The sequence below is a fragment of the Bubalus bubalis genome, chromosome 6 (genome assembly GCF_019923935.1).
Source record: "Bubalus bubalis isolate 160015118507 breed Murrah chromosome 6, NDDB_SH_1, whole genome shotgun sequence".
In the NCBI taxonomy this organism is placed as follows: domain Eukaryota; kingdom Metazoa; phylum Chordata; class Mammalia; order Artiodactyla; family Bovidae; genus Bubalus; species Bubalus bubalis.
In genome coordinates this window covers 105,179,631-105,199,446 of record NC_059162.1, presented here as the reverse complement: position 1 = coordinate 105,199,446, position 19,816 = coordinate 105,179,631, and the positions used below count along the sequence as shown (strand labels likewise).

Genomic DNA, 19,816 nt, shown 5'->3' with positions numbered 1-19,816 from the left:
TCCTTCCAACGAATATTGAGGATTGATTTCCTTTAGGATTCCAGCTGATGGAAGCAGCATCAGTCCTTCCAACGAATATTGAGGATTGATTTCCTTTAGGATTGACTGATTTGATCTCCTTGCAGTCCAAGGGACTCTCAAGAGTCTTTTCCAACACCACAGCTCAAAAGCATCAGTTCTTCAGTGTTCAGCCTTCTTTATGGTCCAACTCTCACATCCATACATGACCACTGGAAAAACTATGGCTTTGAATAGATGGACCTTTGTTTGCAAAGTAATGTCTCTGCTTTTTAATACACAGTCTAGGTTTGTCATAGCTTTTCTTCCAAGGAGCAAGAGTCTTTTAATTTTATGGCTGTAGTTACCATCCGCAGTGATTTTGGAGCCCAAGAAAATAAAGTCTGTCACTGTTTCCATTGTTTCCCTGGGTCATTAAGATCTTTTATGTATAGTTCTGTATATTCTTGCCACCTCTTCTTAATATCTTCTGCTTCTGTTAGGGCATTTCTGTCCATACCATTTCTGTCCTTTATTGTGCCCATCTTTGCTAGTCAGTTGGGACGTCCTTCAGAGGAGTATAGAGGGAATTCTTTGGCAGTTCAGTGGTTAAGACTCTGCTTCCACTGCAGAGGCATGGGTTTGATTCCTGGTCAGGGAATTAAAATCCTGCATGCTGCGTGGCCAAAAAAAGGGGGTTCACAATCATAAGCCTGATGCAGAAAAATTTAAATGGGCCAGACTTTGGGTTCAGCCACTCATTTTAGAGTCTCTGAACCATTATGCCACTGCGTATTTGCACACTTTGGAAGATGGGGACTTACGACTTTCAGGATACATCCTGCAATTCATCCCTCTCCCTCTAGCTATTCCTGACCTCCCCATGGGGAATGGGGAGGGGGAGGTCTCAGGAATTAATTAATCTTAACTCTCACTGTTCGGAGAAGGCAATGGCACCTCACTCCAGTACTCTTGCCAGGAAAATCCCATGGACGGAGGAGCCTGGTGGGCTGCAGTCCATGGGGTCGCTAAGAGTCGGACACGACTGAGCGACGTCACTTTCACTTTTCACTTTCATGCATTGGAGAAAGAAATGGCAACCCACTCCAGTGTTCTTGCCTGGAGAATCCCAGGGACGGGGAAGCCTGTGGGCTGCCGTCTATGGGGTCGCACTGAGTCGGACACGACTGAAGCGACTTAGCAGCAGCAGCAGCTCTCAACGTAACATCCCCAACAAGGAGAGCCAATGCAAACCTGTCCTTCCCAACTTAGGACACCAGGGGGCGCCATACACGAGTGTTCCAGGCTGCGATGGCGCATAAGCCTTGTGCAAGTGGCTGGTTTTTCTCACCGCCACCCAGCCCTTGGCTGGGCCTAGAGCTGGAAAAATCAGACTCTCCAGGCCCTTAAAAGCCTGAAAGCAAGGATTGGGAATTAGCCAAATCCCACCCAAGAGCCAGATGGGAACTGCCACTTACCCTCTGAGAGTCCCTATGGACCCCTCTTCCAGTAGACAAAGGCTCCTGTGTGAGCCGTTTCCAGGAAGACAGGGCAGTGCAGTGGGAGGAGTCCTGGCCTGGAATGGAATGTCAGCTCCACTGCATGGTCACAGCAGGGCACTGTCTGCACTCAACTTTCTCATTTGCTGTGAGGTCGAAGGTTAGACACTGTCTATGCGAGGGCTGAGTGCAGACGTCTGGGTCAGACACTGCTCAGGTCAGACTGATGGGGAGGGAGGGGTGGAGGCGAGCGGGCATCTCTAGGGAAGCTAGCCCGGGAGCTGCTGCTTGAAGCCAACACAGCCAGAATCTGAGGGAGAGAGAGGGGGAAGGAGCCAGAACTGCAGCTAAGAGGACCAAGAATAGACCGTAGGGAGTACTTGCTAGCTACTGCGAGGAGGGATGAGAAAATTACCAAAAGGCTTCTAGGTGCCAGGCACTGTTAGAAGTAGCAAGTCAAATAAGACACAGTTCCTAAGGCGTAAATGAACTATTTCATGCAAGGCATCAAACAGGGACTCAAAAAATTAGTCTTCAGATTGCAGAACTAAGGCAGACATTATTATTCCCGTCTTACAGATGAGCAAACTGAGGCTCACAGAAGGGATGTGACTTGCCCAAGGTCCCACAAAGAATCAGTGACAGAGCAGACTCCGTGGACGTCGATGCCATGATAATCTTTGTTCACCATCTTATGCCTGGCACTAGCACTGCCGGGCGCATGGTGGGCGGTGAGATAGTGGGTGAGAGTGGTGATGTGAGGGCGGGAATGTGCCAGAAAAGCTGCTGCAGTGTGGCCAGCAGAGAAAGGCTGGAACCCCTCTCCTCTCTGCCGTGGGAGGGACTGAGGCTCGCTATGCTGACGCCTCCTCGCTGGCATAAGAGCCGGAGTGAGGGCTCCTTTCTGCGGCTTGTACTGCATCATGTGGGGCCCCCGCTGAGCTCACCTGGTCTGCTGCTTGGCTGCCACTGCCCTACTCACCCTGCCCTTAAGAAGACTCACCCAGGACTTCCCTGATGGTCCGATGGTTAAGAATCTGCCTGCCAATGCAGGGGACATGGGTTCAATCCCTCCTGCAGGAAGACTCCACTTCTCTCAGGGCAACTAAGCTGAGGCGCCACAACAATGGAAGCCTGAGAGCCTTAGAGCCTGTGCTCCATAACAAGAGAAGCCACCGCAATGAGAAGTCCGAGCACCCCAACTAGAGAGCTGCCCTCACTGGCTGCAACCAGAGAAAGCTCATGTGCAGCAATGAAGACCCAGCGCAGCCAAGATTACAATAAGTAATAAATAAAAGAAGATGACTCACCCATCGGCGGTGTTGCCAGTGTCTGTCGCCCCACAATCTGGGCTGGTCCCAGCCCATCCAGGAAATCACTGAACTGGCTTTCGGCCCCAAGCCGGGTGGTGGGGAAGATGAACCTGAAGAAGGGGGCAGAGGGGTATGTGAGGGCATCTGGGTGGCGGGATGCAGGAGCGCTGCCCCTGGGACACTGGCTACTCCCTCTATGCCCCAATCTCCCCTGGACGTACTGAAAGTATGCCACTGTGACTGGGGACAGACAGAACTGTTCATTTCTGCACATTACAGAAAAAGACTTTGATGTCACTTGAGCAAAGAGACTAACCATCATGATATTAAATCTTCAAACGCTAGGATTTCTAAGGTGACCCTGAAAAGGCAGGACTTGCTAGATACTTTGTGTCCTCACCAGGGGTGTTAATGGCAAGAACCAGAGACAAAGGTCAGATATTTCCATGCCTGGAGCAAGTTCCAAAAACAGGTTGAGTTGACTATGACTTTGAAATCTAAGTCAGGAATGTCAGGTGGTGCCCTAAACAGCAACTGAGACCGAAATAACACAATTACAGGGTTGAGATTAATGACAAGTGTTGGGGGAGGGGGGCTGGTCCATGGCTGTGGGTGGAAATAGTAACGAGAAAAACTGACAGTGATTGAGAGTTGGCCAGATGCCAACAGTGTACTACATGCTCCAGATGGGTATCATTTCATCTGCACAACCACTGTGGGTGGCAGGAGCCATAATCCAGTTTTACAGATGAGAAAACGGACGCTCCAAGAGGTAAGAGACTTGTCTTGCCTACAAAACAGAGCTGACACTCAACGCACCCAGGGCGATGGTGAGGATTAGGGCAGAGGGAGCAGGAGAAGTTCCAGACAGACAGGAAACGATCGGTGGCAGTTATTGCCGCTGCTGGTGTGACCGTCATAGGAAATGTGCTACTTTTGCCTGTCCTCAAGCCTAGATGTTCTGGGTGTGGCCAGCCGAGAAAGGACAGGTGTGGGAGGGCTGGCCCAGAACTGCCCAGGGGCTATAATGGATCACAGGATATTCCCAGATCTCCTAGGACAGCCCAGGCTCCTGCCTCGAGAGAGAAAAGGCTGGCCCAGGAGCAACCCCTGTTGGACCCTTTGGCCTGAGTCCCCTTTGGCCAGAGACAGGCAGGAAGGGGAGACAGGCTGAATACACTTATCAGAAGGGCCTGTGTCTCTCCCTTGCCAGGCTCAGCCTCCGCTCTCTAGGAAGGGGCTTTTGGGCCCATCCATTTTTATTGGCCAGAGTTAGCAGTAGTCTAACATCATGTTTTTTGGATAGTGGGATCTGAAAAATTTAAATGAATAGCTGACAGTCTTGATTCATGTACTTGCCTCAAAAACTCCACAGATCTGTAAAACACAGGCTGGTTATAAAAGTCATCATCTCAATAGAACCAAAAGTTACTTTGCAGGTTTGCTAAGTTATTTCAACTTCTTAGGTCTCAGACATATCAATGGCCCAGAGGGAGTTTACTGAACGTGCCTTGTGAATACATATATATGATGAAATATTTCTCATCACAACAAGAACACTAGAGCATTTTAACTCAGTATTCCCAAGGCTAGACACCCATCCCACACAGTATCAAAAGCGGGCATGATGGACCTCCCTGGTGGCGCAGTGGCTAGGAACCCGCCTGCCAATGCAGGGGATGCAGGTTTGATCCCTGGTCCCAGAAGATTTCATATGCTGCAGAGCAACTAAGCCCATGCACCACAAGTACTGAGCCCTGCATGCTCTAGGGTCCAAGAGTCACGACTAACGAGCCTCTGTGCTGCAATTACTGAACCCCATGTGCCTATAGCCTGTGTTCAGAGAAGCAACTGCAGTGAGAAGCCCTTGCACCGCAACCACAGAAAGCCCACAGGCAGCAACAAAGCCCCAGTGCAGCCAAAAATAAATAATAAAGTGAATAAGTAAATATAGTGTGCACATGTTAAAAAAAAAGTAGGCATGATCCCGATGTTCATAAGCAGCACTATTCACAATAGCCAAGATGTGGAAACAATCAAAATGTCCATCAACAAATGAATGGATAAAGAAGGTGGGTGTACTATATATCCATAAATATATATATTTATCTATCTATATCTATCTATATCTATATATATCTATATATATATAATGTATCCCCATATAATGGGATACTACTCAGCCATAAAAAAGAATGAAACAATGCTATTTGTAGCAACATGGATGGACCTGGAGATTATCATACTAAGTGAATTAAGTGAGACAGAGAAAGACAGATACCATATATGGTGAGATCTAAAAAATAGTACAAATGAACTTATTTACAAAACAGAAACAGACATAGAAAACAAACATAATAGTTACCAGAGGGGAGGGATGGAAATATAACTCTTGAGGTCACAGAATTTCAGGAGCTTAGTATCGACAGTGCTGAGATTGTGAACAAAGATTTTAGGGTCGAATGTCCTTAATTCAAAACCTGACTCCACTACCACTTCATAGCTGTGACCTTGGGAAGGTGCCATACCCTCTTCCCGTGCCTCAGTTTCTCCGCTTGTAAAATGGAGACACTGGTAGCACCAACATCCCTGAGGGCTGCTGTATTGACTGAGACACTGTTTTTGACTGGCTGGTTGCAGAATAAGAGGCCCTGATCCGAAGAACCAGCAATGCCCTGCGTATGGTAAGATAAATCCAAGCAGCTACTCGCATTCACAGAAGCAGGCATAGTAGTGAGACGTGCTCATAGAATCTCAAATAATGGGGCCATAGAATTCTGAAATTATTGAGCCTTAATGAAGCTGATTCAGAAAAGCTTAATCATATATCCATCATTTCATCGATTTGAAGAGATCCAGGGAATATCTAACCCAGAGACTTTCAAATTTTTGACTGCAACCCATATGCATATGTAAGAAATATATTTAACATATATATTTATGTTATATATATATGTGTATGTGAGATTATATATATCTCACAGTAAGTCCACCTGTGAGAATGCCATTCATCTGAGCTGTACCAGCTGTTTTGCATTTAAAAGATTTTAGGAGCCCATTTTCCTTTCTAGCTCTCTCCTCTGGAGTGGAAGGGCATGTAAGCCCTGGGAGGTGGGAGGCGTGAAACCTACCAAAGGGATGGGCTGCTCTTGGGCCACTGGAGTATTCTGATGGGGAAAAGCGGCCAGGAGCAATAGGGAGACTGGGGCCCAGGCAGCCGGTGTCCAGGGGAAGGGGACAGAGGGAGGCAGGAGTACAGAGGGACTCAGATATCTGGCCTGCAAACCCAACCATATTTTTCAACCCTGCGCCAGTGACCAGAGGACCCAGGTAGAGGGTGGGGACACGGTGGGGGTGGGCTGAACGCACGTGCCATCGGAGCTATTGCTGTTGGTGCTCCCGTCTGTGGACTCCCGGCTGCCCTGGCGAGGGACCCGACTCCGCATCTCCACGGCAACGCCCGTCTCTGTGCTCCGCCGGATGTTGCTGCGCAGTTTCTTGGTGGCCCCTTCTGTGACCCCCCGAAGCACAGAGAGGGAAGAAGGTCAGATCGCTGATGAGGTTTCGCTGAGATCACTGCTGAAGTCAACCTCTTGGGAGGGGACAGAATAGGCAGGGCTCTGACTGGAGGCAGGGGCAATCTGAGATGACCTCTAGAGCCAGCCCACAGCCTGACCCCTGATCCTGCTCAGCGCAGTGACGCAAAGTAGATGAGAAGGATGGCTGAAGGCAGAATGGAGATGTTGGGGCTATGGTTGGGGAGTCAGCAGAGTTCAGCCCTTGTCCCTCAGCCTCATCCTCACCAGGATCCCCTGACCCACACCTTCCCACTCAATCTCAGCCCTTCTGGAAAGTTTCTTCTGGAAAGTTTGCCTTCTCCAGAATTCTCAGATTTATTTTTCATTTCCCAAGTACTCTCATGAGCCCTATCACTCCCGGAGATCACAAACCACCTCTGTGAAACCTTCACAGGTCCTATAAAAAAAAAATCCACACAAACTCTGGCCACTCACAAACTAACACCCATTGTCAATGTGGCTCTGAATGTGGAGGGGGTTGTGTGTGGAGAGGCCACTAGAGAAAGAAGTCAGAGAGAGACTGCTAGGTTGACCTGAACTGATTTTGGCTTTGAGGAAGAGGTCTACAGAAGAACCTCAGAAACTGTGTGTTGAGAGCTTACCCCCAGTGTCTCCGTACCTCCCGTGGGGGGCGGGGGTGGGCTTGACATCTCTAACCCCCCTCTTTTGTCCTGCAAGGAACATGGGACACTTTGCTTCTCTGAGCAGTGTACCATCCTGCCTGGTTTCCATGGCAACCTCCTCAGCATTGCAGTGTGGTCCCTCTAGACACTCTCTCCTCCTGGGCGCAGGGCTGGGGCAGTGTGGGGGCAGAAGACAGTGTGTGGGTTTGCAGGGACTTCCCCTCCTGGAGCTTGTATGCCTGAGGAGCTTGATGGGGAAGGAAGTGGTGGCACTCAGAGAGGGACTATACCCAAGGAACCTTTTGCTGTCACTGGTTAGAGGCCCAGACAAATTAAGAGTGGAGTTGCTTACAGTGATGGGGAGAGGCCAGGCTGAGGCAGGGAAGGTGGAGCTGGTCACCCTGGCGATTCCCACTCACACCCAGCCGTGGGTTGGGAGAGGGTGTTCAAGACCTCAGCCTGGGAGAAACAGGGACTTTACCCTCCTGCTTGGCCTTACTTATTTTTCAGGAAGTCCCACTGGGAGAGGAAAGGCTGAGAGGGGCAGCAGCACTGGCGAGTGGGGTGGGGGACTGGCAGTGGCATGCTGGTAAGGAGGCATGTCTTCTCTGAAACCTCACTAGCTTCTGGGATATTGGAATAGCCTCTATCCAGGAATCAGTAAGACCATCAGTGTCTGTGTCTCTTACACACACACACATTCACACAGAGTCATATTAGCTCATGCATTTCTTTTACTCAGGCACACACACTGCCAACAATCACATATATTGATACAGTGATCTCACATCCAAGGTCATGTGTTATGTTCATACATCAGTCACATAGTCACAAATGGTCCTACCAAGTCTTTGTCATATGTACACACGACATGGTTTGCCACACGCATGTGACCTTCACACCACAGCTCTAGCAGTTGGACCCATCTGCTCAATCATATATATGGATGCAAATCCACAAATGGTGTGTGTCCCACCACACACGGGACTGGGCAATAATTATAGGTGGGGGAGACTTGCCCTGTCCCTTGCTCCTAACTGCCACAGCCCCTCTAATCCAATTAGAAGACAGAAGGGTCTGTGGGGGCCGCACTTTATCCTCCTTCACCTCAAATCCCCCCAACATATACCCTGAGCTGATGTCAGAGCCTTACTACTCATGACCCCAAACCCCCCCATTTCTAGAGCTTGGGAAAGCTTTGACCCATTTGAAGGAAGTTTACTTTCTTTGAGCTGCCCGACCTGTGAGCCCCTGCTTAGGGGAGTCACAGAATCCTGAAATGCCCCTGTCACTTCACAGATGAGGACCCTAAAGTCCAGACCCTATGTCTCTGGGTGGGAAGGAAGGTCTTGCAACCTCAGTGAAAATTCCTCTACTGGTTTCACACCAGTCCAGTATCTGAACCCTGTTGATCTCTAGGAAGTAACTTTACGTAGCCTCTCTCCCTAGAGAATTGGACCAAGTTGCTTGCAACAATTTTGTGGTCCTTGGGGACCAACAGACTCCAGGAACCATCCCATCTATCCCACCACAGACACGGAAGAGGAAGTCAGCCTCCAGCAGCACTCCCCAGGGGATCTCCTGGAACGGTCCTGAGCCCTTGCCCCACCCTGGTCCAGAGTCCAGAGCCCAGAGCGAGGCAGCAGCTGTCCTTGGTACTGAAAAGAGAAGTTCCGTTTGATCAAAGGCAAGAACAGCCAAAGATGGCCCTGTGTGGACCCAGCTGAAGGCCAGGCCAGAACCCACCGGTGTCCTGGGAACCCAAAACTCTGACCCCACTTTCCTCTCTGCTCCCACAACCTAAAGAATGTTAGATCTAGAAGGAAGCTGGGAGACAGACTTTTAACCACCATTTTACAGAAGAAACAGAGGCCCAGAGGGAAAGTGAATTTCTCAAGGTCCCTCAAGTGAGAGCCAGGACTAGTCCTCTAAAGTTTCAGGGTGAGTTTTTGGAAGGCCTTTCTAGGACAACATGAGGAAAACAAAATGGAAGGAACAGGCAAAAAGCAGGGGAACTAGAGGGGAGGCTGGTGCAATCATCCAGGCTTTGAAATGAAGAGGAGGGAATGGGAAAGGCTCAAGTCAATGAGAGGTATGGAAGATCCTGTGATGGGCAGACCCAGAACCCAGAAGACTGGGTTCCAGAGAGGGGTCTGTCCCCACTTTACACAGCCCTGCCCTTCAGGGAACTGGGCCATCCCAGAAGAGGCAGCAGGGTCATGCTGCTAGGATTTTACCCCAGAACAGAGCTTCCAGGGCCAGTGCCCACAGTGATCAGCCCCATACCTCCCTCTGAGGCCAGACTGTCCCATCCAGGAGGATGGGCTCTAAACTGGGACACTGGCAACCCCAAGGCCTGGGAGAAAAAAACAGGGACAAGGAATTGTAGATGGGAGGGGAGTGTGCTACAAGCAAGGGGTGGCTAAAGAAGTCACTTCTTTATTGGCCCTACTGTGTGACCATCAGTAATAATAACCAACAATTTACCAAGTATCTACTATGTGTCAGGCAAGAGGTGGGGGTACCTCTACACATCCTATCTCATTCAGTCCCCTGGACAACTCAGCAAGGCATGTATTATTGTCCTCAAGCTATAAATGAGGAAGCAGGCTCACAGAGGTGAAGCAGCTTGCCTAAGCTGCCCAGGTAGTAAATGACAGGGTTCTCTCTGAAGGTCAATTTAAAGTTCTTATCTTCTCCAGGCTCAGATGCCTCATCAATGAAATGAGTACACCGGACCAGAGGGTCTCCAGGGCCCCTTTCTGCTCTGACATTTGGCAACTGGATGATTCACAGAGGCCTTCAGTTAAAAGGGCAGTGGGCAATTCCCCTGCCCCCCTCCCCAGGCCTCCATCCATGCCCTTGCATGCTGCAGAGACAAGTGATCCAGAAACCCCATTGTTGATTGTTCCTCTACAAGGCTGGAGGTCATCCTGGTGTCTGCTATCCCTGCCTGCTGACTGTGGAGTCTGGGTAGGTGGACAGTCCCAGGCACATCACTGACATGTCTTTCAGTGACTCAGGCACTTGCCCTGGCCTTGGAACGCTGTCTCTCCAAAGCATCTGGGCATGAAGAGACCTTTGGGTCTAAAGCTGAATCAGCCAATTCAGCCAGGGATCAGCAGGGCTTGGTTTCCTAAAGCCAGCCTCCTGGGGCCCAATATCTCCTCCACTGTCCTAATCTAGTCTCCCAACCTTAATCTCACCCCCTTGGTCCTGTTCTAGCCCAACTCCTAGATTCTTAGATCCCCATCTCCCCGACTCCCTTAGTGTCAGGCACATTCACAGGGGCCATGCCCACCCAGGGATGCTGATAATAATCTCAAGCCCCCTCCATGTCTGGCATTTCTTTGAGCCAGAAACCACATCGCAGCTAGATTGCTGGAAAAGACCATCCCACATGCTCCTGTGGAGGGCTTTGTAAAAATCTATTTTAAGGCCTGGAAAAATCCCCCCCACCCCCAGCCCCAACTGGGAGTCTCGAGGAGCATTCATTCTCCCCAGATCCTCTGGTGCCCCCACCCCCTCACCACCCCCATCCAGCTGCCTATTTGATGGTTTCTTAGGGAAGTTGTTACTCTGAGCAAAATAAGCAGGAAGAGATTTTAAAACAAAACCAGCTGGTGTCTGGGTTGTTGCCACCAAGGGAGGAGGTCCTGATGGGGAGGGAGGGCTGGCTCCTCTGTGACGTGAGCTCCAGGGCTGACAGTGTGTGACGAGGTGGGTCACCCACCAGTCTGGGGCATAAGTGGGATTCTATAACCAGCTGTTTGGGAAAGTATAATGTATTTATCAGGAGGTAGCTATTAAGGTAGTGTGTGAATGTGGCTCCGTGAGGTATGTGTGCACACACGTGTGATGCGTTTCTGTGACCACGGGCCACTGAGGGTGCATGTATGTTACTGTGCTTCCACGATCGGGGTCTGTGCATCTGTATACAGAGGCCTGTATATGATTTGCATAACTGGTTTTACTGTGACCGTGCTTAGTGTCAACGAATGTCTTGTGTTCTCCTGGCAGTGGGGGTAGCTTTTATGAGCAATCGAGCATGCTAGTCATGTGACTATGCAGGGCACGTGTCTTTGTATGTGTGTGTCTCTCTTGTGGATTGTAACATATGTGCGCGGCTGCTTGTACTTAAGAAACTCAGACATCCCAGGTGAGACTGCACCTCCTGGATGTGTCCATGAAGTGGCAGTGTCAGAGCACGGTGTTAGGAACACGATGGCTATATAATGACTAATTGCTGATTAGTGGGTGAGTCTGGGTGGAGAGGCAGCAGAGTATAAAAGTTGGGAGCGTGAGCTCAGAAGCCTGATGCTGGGGTTTGAATGCAGGCTCCAGCACCTGCTAGCTGTGCAGATGAGGGCATCTTACTTCCCTTCTCTGTGCTTCAGTACCTGGCTCGGAGAGTTACATAAGGAGTCACGAGTCAGGACGTAGACTGGACCCAGAACACCACCTGGTGTATGGTAGTGCGACCTTAAGTGTTTGTGGGGGTGGGAGTGTACAGCCATGAGGACAGTCCCCAGGCGCCCTGTGACCGCAAAGCGAGGTGCCCCTCCCCCAGCGTGGGGTGCCCACGGCCTCACCAGCCTGGGGGAGCTGGAGCGTGCCCTTGCTCCACTGGGTCAGGCCCACGATGGCCACCATCTTGGCCCCGAGGCTGCTGCGTCGCTTCTTGGCCGTGCTGGTCCCGGTGCCGTCCCCAGCCTGCTGGGACCCACAGATTTCCCCACTGATGCTGGAGCTCCGCACCACATTCCTGGAGGCCGCAGCCGAGGCCGGACCTGACTCCCCGTTAAACATGGTCCACGGGGCGGCAGGACCTCAGGCAACCCTGTCGGGGAGGGAGAGGGAGAAAGGGGTCATGCATCAGACCCCAGGCCACTCGACCTCGGCCCCAGCCCTTCCTAGCTGTGTGACCTTGGGCAAGGCACTCAGCCTCTCTGAGGTCGCGAGGGTTAAATGAACAAGTCCATGTAAAGGGTGTGCACAGAATCTGGCTCCATCAATGGGATTGTTCCCGTCAGCGTGTGGCTGCCCTGACCAGCGACCTGGTTTGGCAGGGAAGGTGGAGGCTGTGCAGTCACGTGACCCACTCTTGAATTCCAAGGGCCTCTACATACTAGCTGTGTGACCTCGTGACCAGACATCTCGGGGTTTCAGTGAACACCTCAGCAAAATGAGAAACGGAAGCACTTACCTCATAGGATTGTTGGAAGGATTAAATTAGCACAGATGAAAGTGCCTGGAACCGTGTCAGGCCAAGCTTAAATATTCAGCAGGCGTGACTGTTGTTTTCACAGCCAGTAATGAGAGCAGAGAGAACAAATGTGGCTCTAGCCAGGCAGACTGCCGAAGGGGTCCTCCTGCTTGAAGGGAGTGGGACAGAAAAGCGTAAAGAAGCAGGAAAAATCACCCTCAACTGCATGACTGGGAGGCAGCCACGACAGGCATTTTAACCTATTTCCTCCCAGTCTCTTTTCTCCACATTTAAAAAAATAACAACTCATCCAAGTCCAACTTTCTCATCTCTCTCCCTTTCCCTTTGTCTCCTGTCTTTTAAACAGCACTGCAATAAGGATCTTTGTACACTGATTTTTATCTGCTTATTTCCTTAGGATCAACTCGGGGAAACGAAGTGACTGGGCTATCGAGTGTGAATGCCGCTGGTAGCGTCTCCCTTCCTGCTTCCTGGCAGCGTACTGGTTTTATCCACCCCATCCTTTGTTTCAGAGGCAGATCTTGATCTGTTTAAAACAATCAGTGAGCGACATTCACCTTGGTTACCCTTACTGGTCCAAGGGTGGACATATGACTAAGTTGGTTGAATCTGACTTAAGGGGAAGATTTGGATTCCAGGCTCACACGAGAGGTAGGTGCTTCTTCTGTGTGTCTCTCTTTTCCCTTCCTCAAGGCCTCTCCCTGAGAGACAACCCAGCCTAGAATGAAGCCAGTGCTGCTGAGGGTGGCACGGCACAGAGGCACCACCCAGGAACCCTGCTTCTCCGGCTTTCCAGTTATGTGAGACAATGTACTTTCCATTGCTTAAGCCAGCTCGAATCGGGTTCTCTGTTACAACAAGAAGCATCCTACCTAACACTCTCAGCATAAACATATTTCTGATTCTCGGAATACATTGCCAAATTCCTTTCCAAAGTCGACAAATTTACTCTCTAATGCTGCATTCAACACATATTCAAAGGGAATGTAGCCAACAATTCATAGTAACTGGGTTTCCCTGATGGCTCAGTGGTAAAGAATCCACCTGCCAAGCAGGGGAGGCAGGTTCGATCCCTGTGTTGGGAAAAACCCCCTGGAGAAGGAAATGGCAATCCAGTCCAGTATTCTTATCTGGAGAATTCCATGGGCAGACGAGCCTGGTGGGCTACAGTCCATGGGGTCGCGAAAGACTCAGACACAACTTAGCAACTAAACAACAACCACCATGACATCTTGATGTTTTTCTTTGGGCTTCCCTGGTGGCTCAGATGGTAAAGCGTCTACCTGCTATGCAAGAGACCTGGGTTAGATCCCTGGGTTGGGAAGATCCCCTGGAGAAGGAAATGGCAACCCACTCCAGTACTCTTGCCTCGAAAATTCCATGGACAGAGGAGCCTGGTAGGCTACAGTCCATGGGGTCGCAAGGGGTCGGACACGACTGAGCGACTTGACTCATAGTAACTATATATTGGAGTGGGTTGCCATTCCCTTCTCCAGGGGATCTTCCCACCCCAGGGATTGAACCTGGGTCTCCTGCATTTCACACAGATTCTTTGCAGTCTTAACTACCAGGGAAGCCCAAATGGAGTATTACTTTTCAAAATTGTCAATTATTTTATTGTATACCTATAACATATAATACTGTACATCGACTATACTTCAATTTTAAAAACTATCCCTCCCCCCAAAAAAAGTCAGTTATCCCTAAACTGACCTATAGTTTCAGTGCGATCCCAATCAATATTCTAACAGGGCTTCTTGTAGAAATTGGCAAGATAATGTCCTAAAATAACCAAAGTAATTTAAAATCTTTATCTATTCATTTTTTCACATGGAACCATAAAGGGCTACAGCATTATCTTAGATCCAGGGACAGAACATAGTGATTTGGTGGTTCTATACATTACAAAATGGTCATCACAAGTGACCCCAAGTTTGAACTATTACTCATATTCATGCTAAGGGTCATCATTTTATTTAATAATATACTTTAGAAAAATATCTTTTCTCGGAGAATAAAATTAAGAAAAAAGCAAGCCCCTAAAACTCCTGGGCCTACACTGAGTGCCAACGATGCAGCAGTGAGCTGGGCCAAATGCATCCTGCCCTGCCAGAGCCTCCGGCTCAGGGGAGAAGACAGACAGTGAGCAACTAGCTATGCAGCTCTGTGTTTAGCGGCAGTTCTGATGAGAGCTAGGAGAGAGCACAGGGGCACAGGAACTACGCTGGGAGCAGGACTGCAGGCGCCCAGGGTTCTGTTTAGTGCGGACGTGGGATCTCCTGCTGTCGACCTCGAAGTCCGAGGCCTGGGCAGAGTTCAGAAGGGATGGCTGCAGGTGGGCTCTGCACCTGGCCCTTCCCAGTTCGGTCCTGGCCCCCAGCACTTTCCCCCGGGCGGCGTCCTGCTTCCAGGGCCCCGTCATCCCGAGGGAATCTGATTTTTCAAAAGGACACAGAAAGGGGAGGGGAAACGGGGGTGGGAAGGGAAGGCATCACTCCAGGCGGATAGCAAGACAGGCCCAGACAGCTGAGCGTGGCTGCCTGCGCTCCTGGTCAGCATGGCTCCTGCCAGCCTGGTGAATGAGGGCTGACAGCAGGGATGAGTCAAAGCCGCGTCTTGCCTTCTTTGTGGCTGTCTGGCCTGTACTCGCTGGCCCTGTGAAGTCTGCAGAGTCTCGGATTGTATTTCTCCATCCATCTCCCATCAACCTTGCAGCTAATGGAAAGTCCCCCCGGACTTGGGTCTATGATGACCTCTTTAGTTTCCAATCCTAGTGCCAGTCTGTGTGTTTGTTTGGTATCTGCATGGTCTTCTGGTGGACGGTGGGAAGGGGCTTATCTGATACTTTGAATTGGCTACAGCATAAACCTAATTTACTCCTTAGGGTATTTCTGTTACATGCACAGTTATCTCCATGTCCCAGATAAGAAAAATGAGTCTCAGAGAACTGAAGGCCTCGCCCATCCAACTCAGCTAAGAAGCAGCCAGGCCTGGACTCCTGTTCTGGGTCTCTTATTCTCACAAAGAGACAGATACGCTCAGCAGCCCGTGCCCTTTCTCCCCAGAGCTCACCCAAAGAGGGGAGCCCAGCCCTCCTGCACAGGTTTGTCCTGGATCTCCAGGCTGAGAAAACCGCAGGCAAAGTATCTGTGATCCGAAAACCTGCTCTGGCCCAGGTTCCCAGGTTGGCAATGAGCATCTGAGGGGCAGCAGAGACACCACTCAGAACACGGCTGGAGAAGCAAGTGCTTCCTGGGTGCTACAGGGGAAGAGAAGGAAAGAGGGTAAGGGACAAAATTCTTGACCCTGCCAACCCAGGGGCTCGTGTTTCCTCATGAATAATGAATGGAACCGACAAACAGATGGTTTGACATCCAGGACTCTGCACCATCCACAGCTGCGTTCTCATCTTTAACTGCCCGGGAGAGCTGTTGAATGTTTAAGAGGGCCCAGGGTCTCAGGGCCTGACCTCTGTTCCCAAGTCCAGTGCAGGGCAGCTGGGGAGAGTTCAGAATCAGGAGGCTGGATGATAATGTATATACAGATTCTTTGTGTGACCTTCTCTGGGCCTGGGTTCCTCATCTGTGTGTAAACCGAAAGGGTCAGATAAAGTCTGACTCTTGAGTCCTTTCCACACGCAAGGCAGCAGCAGGCTCAGAATCAGAGCTCCAGTTGCTTCTTGGGCAGCCAGTCTAGTTCAAGATGGACAAGATGGAGAGCCAGTTGCAGCCAACCACCTGGCCTCTATGAGGGAGGCAGTGCTGCTCACAGCAGCCCCCAAGTCATCAGGGCACAGGGGTGGGAACAGGGCAGCAGGTGGAGATGGGAGCAGAGTGGAGAGGGGCTGACACACAGCATTTCACATATTGGTGGTCCTAAGAGACGGCTAAAGGAATGTCTGCAAAAGTCACTGCAACAATGCCCTGCCTCCGAGCAGGACTGTCCCTTTTCCAACCCAGGTCATGGCTCCTGATGGAAGGAAACCGTCCCATGATCTTGCCAGGTCATGGAAGAATCACTCTTAAGTTCCCCCTGCTGAAGCCTCTGTGGTGACAGCTTGGACATTCCCTTCAGGGGTCCCTTCCCACTGTCCCCCGTACTTGCCAAGCTCCATGCCAGCAGATACCTTCCAAGCTCCCCAAGGAAGGAGTGTTTTCTTTCCAGCCTTCGATGTTTGACCTCTGCCCTGGGGTCTCAGTACCCTAAAGGCTCCCCACACCCTCCCCTGAATCCTGACAAAAGCAGGACTCAAGTTTCTGCCTGGCCACCCTGGGCCCCTTGCTCCTTTGGACCATGTGTCTAACCAAGTAATAAACCTTCTCTGAGCATCAGTGAAAGTGAAAGAAGAAAGTGTTAGTCTCTCAGTCATGTCCGACTCTTTGCAACCCCATGGACTGTAGCCCACCAGGCTCCCCGTCCATGGAATTCTCTAGGCAAGAATACTGGAGTGGGTAGACATTTCCTTTTCCAGGGGATCTTCCTGACCCAGGGATCAAACCCGCATCTCCCACATTGCAGGCAGATTCTTTACCATTTGAGCCACCAGGGAAGCCCGTGAGTGTCAGTAAAGCTACCCAAAAGCCCAAGATGAAACTACCTACTCACTCTTTCAACAGAAAATACCAAGGAATCTGTCCCAGAGTGGTGGACTGTTAGTCTGGAAGGAATGGCAAGTTACTAAGGCTCTTACCACCCCTCCCTAGACATCACTAATCCATCTCTCCTTTTCACTGGGGCCATAGTTAACTTCAGAATTCTTAACACAGTGCTGCATCACCAACTGATGAGAACCAGCTCATGAGGTCAAACTGATTTGCCTCCCTATTCCAACCCACGCCTTTCATTTTGCAGAAGAGGAAATAAAGGCTCAGAATGGGAAGGAGACACACACCCAGGGTCACAGAGAAAGCTGTCAACAAAACCAGAGCTCTAACCCAAGACTCCTAACTCCCAGGTCCTGTACCACCCGTCAGGTGTTTCCTCCTCCCCTCTCACCTTAGAGAAAACCCCAACTCACCGAACTGATGAATCCGAGTGTGGTGTTCCCATCACAGGGGGGCGTGCCCCTCCCAACAGCACACCCCTAGGGCATTTACGCAAGTCTTCTGTTAACTTCTGAGACACCAGTTTTCAAGAAAGGAGGTGATGACAGTCAAAGGAGCTTCCAGGAGGAGGTGATGTGATGAGAGTCTAGAAGAAAAAAGGAGAGCTTAGAGGAAGGGCTGGAGAGGACACCGGTCCTCCAGGGCTTCCAGTAGCCTGTGGGGTAAGAAAGATAGACTTTGGAGATAGTTGTGTGCTCTTGAGCCAATCATTCAAACTCTTTGATGCTATTTCCTCCTTTAAAACTGTCTAAACTCCTGGGTCCCCTAACCTGCCTTTTAGGGACCTCAGTGCTAAATTGCTGGTGCTAATGCCAAGGGACTCGTCCAGGTCCAAGTGCTAACGAGTTCTAGATCCTCTTCTCCCTGTCTTTCCCCTGACCGATGGGGTCTGTGTCCCTCCCCAGACGCTCTGTGACACAACCGGCATTCAGGAGCGTGTGTACTGGGGAGAGGGTGCTGGAGGGCGGGGGCCCGACTCCCAGCTCCAGCTCCAGCCCGCAGTGTACGACCCTGAGCAGGTCATTCAGCTTCTCTGAACCTCCATCTCCTCTTCTATAAAATGAAGTTTACTGGCCACCTGGACCCAGCTCAGGTCTCTGGGCTGGACTGGAGACCAGATGAGTTAATGAGCAAGAAAGTACAGTGATTTTCTTTTTTAAAGCAAAGTTCTTATATATGTATTTATCTATTTATTGGCTGTGCTGGGTCTCAGTCACTGCACAGGCTTTTCTCTAGTTGGAGCAAGCAGGGGCTACTCTCTCATGGCGGTGCCTTCTCTTGTAGAGCACAGGCTCTAGGGTGCTCGGGCTTTAGTTGTGGTTCCCAGGTTCTGGAGCACAGGCTCAGTAGCTGTGGTGCAGGGGCTCAGTGGGTCGGCGGCATGTGAGATCTTCCCAGACCAGGGATGGAACCCATGTCTCCTGTGTTGGCAGGTGGGTACTACTGAGCTACCAGGGAAGTCTCAGCACAGCGATTAAATGCACAGGCTTTGCCTGGTGGTCCAGTGGTTAAGACTCTGTGCTTCCACTGTGGGGGGAAGTGGATTCAATCCCTGGTCAGAGAGCTAAGATTTCCACATGCTGCAATGCTGTGCAGCCAAAAAAAAAAAAGAGCACAGGCTTTGGAGGCAGACTTAGTTCAAAACCTAGATCTGTCACTTACAAGCTGTATGACACAGGGCAATTTCCCTGAGCCTACAGTTCCTCATCTCTGAAGTGCAGATAATAATGCCTGCTTTAGGATTCTTAGATGAAATATAAGTATTGCTAAAATAAGGACTGGTACATGCTACATGCTCAGTTGGGCCCTCATATGATTACTTTGCATAACGTGCCTTTGTAAACAGTAAAGGACTCCGTAGGTGTTGGTGCTTATTTGTCTGGATTGCACACCAGGTACAACCACTTCATGGGAAGGCTCCGAGACCAAAAGGATCACCTCCCACTGCAACCCAGGGTGCTTCCACCCAGAGTCGAGCATAAATGTGAGACCTGGGTCCCTGCACTTCTCAGCTGAGGTGGGAGCTAGCATGTGGTGCTGTGATCTTCCCTGCCAGCATCTCAGCTCCTGGCCCCTCAACAGATGCTGGATGCTGGGTTTAAGGCCCCTGCCTCAACCTTGATCCAGCACTAGGACTTGCCCACCACACCACGCAGGCCAATCTGTGCCCATGTCAGAAGCCAGACTTAACCTCAGAATCCCTCTTAACACAGTACAGCCTTACCAACTAATGAGAACCAGTTCATTACGTAAAACCAATTTTTTAAAACCTGTATCTGCAGAAGTGGGGGGGGGTCCCTCATTTCTAGCCTTCACTTTCCCCCATCAGGGTGAGAAAGGCAGGTGACAGAGCTGGTGCATGGTTGGGGAGGGTGAGCTGGGCCCAGGGAGGACACCAGCCTGAGTGGGGAGCACTCTGCCAGCTCCTCTCCTGATTACATGACTTTTATCTGCTCCAAACCAGGTTTGCACACACACTACGCGTAACAGGGAGAGACACAGGGCACAGAATTTCAAATGTGTGACTACACATCATACAGACCCATATAAATCATATTATTTAAAGACACAATCACCTGTGTACACAGACATGCACACACACACACCTAAGATACTCATCCACACCAAAGCACACAGAAGCAGCCACACTGACAGCCACCGGCAGACACACACACACCCTTCCCCCGGCTCCTGCCCAGCTCAGAGAGGCAGGATGAACTACATCCCTTCAGTGGGCAGGGAAGTAGGAAGTGTCCTACCTGGATCTATGGGTTCCCTTGGCCAGGCATGCACACTAGCTCTGAGCAGGTGCTTGTGTGAGCCTGCGCACACACACACACACACACATATACACATTCATACACGCTTTGGCCCCCAATCTCACCCTCCTGACCCCCATCCCTACAGGCCGGACAAAGGATTTCATCATGAGGTTTGTGGCAAGGAGATGAGAAGGCTGGCAGGGAGCAGCTGCG

General features: G+C 50.5%; 1 protein-coding gene across 1 annotated transcript in view; it reads right to left on the bottom strand.

Moving 5' to 3' along the window:
* RIMS3 (regulating synaptic membrane exocytosis 3) overlaps nucleotides 1-19,816 on the bottom strand; it is a gene marked incomplete in the record, with an annotated part of 40,618 nt that overhangs the window by 6,481 nt on the left and 14,321 nt on the right. Inside the window, 5 exon segments of the mRNA XM_045166181.1 lie at nucleotides 2,807-2,919; nucleotides 6,179-6,320; nucleotides 11,603-11,850; nucleotides 12,217-12,385; nucleotides 17,255-17,427. Of these exon segments, the coding sequence (XP_045022116.1) occupies nucleotides 2,807-2,919; nucleotides 6,179-6,320; nucleotides 11,603-11,819 (472 nt within the window).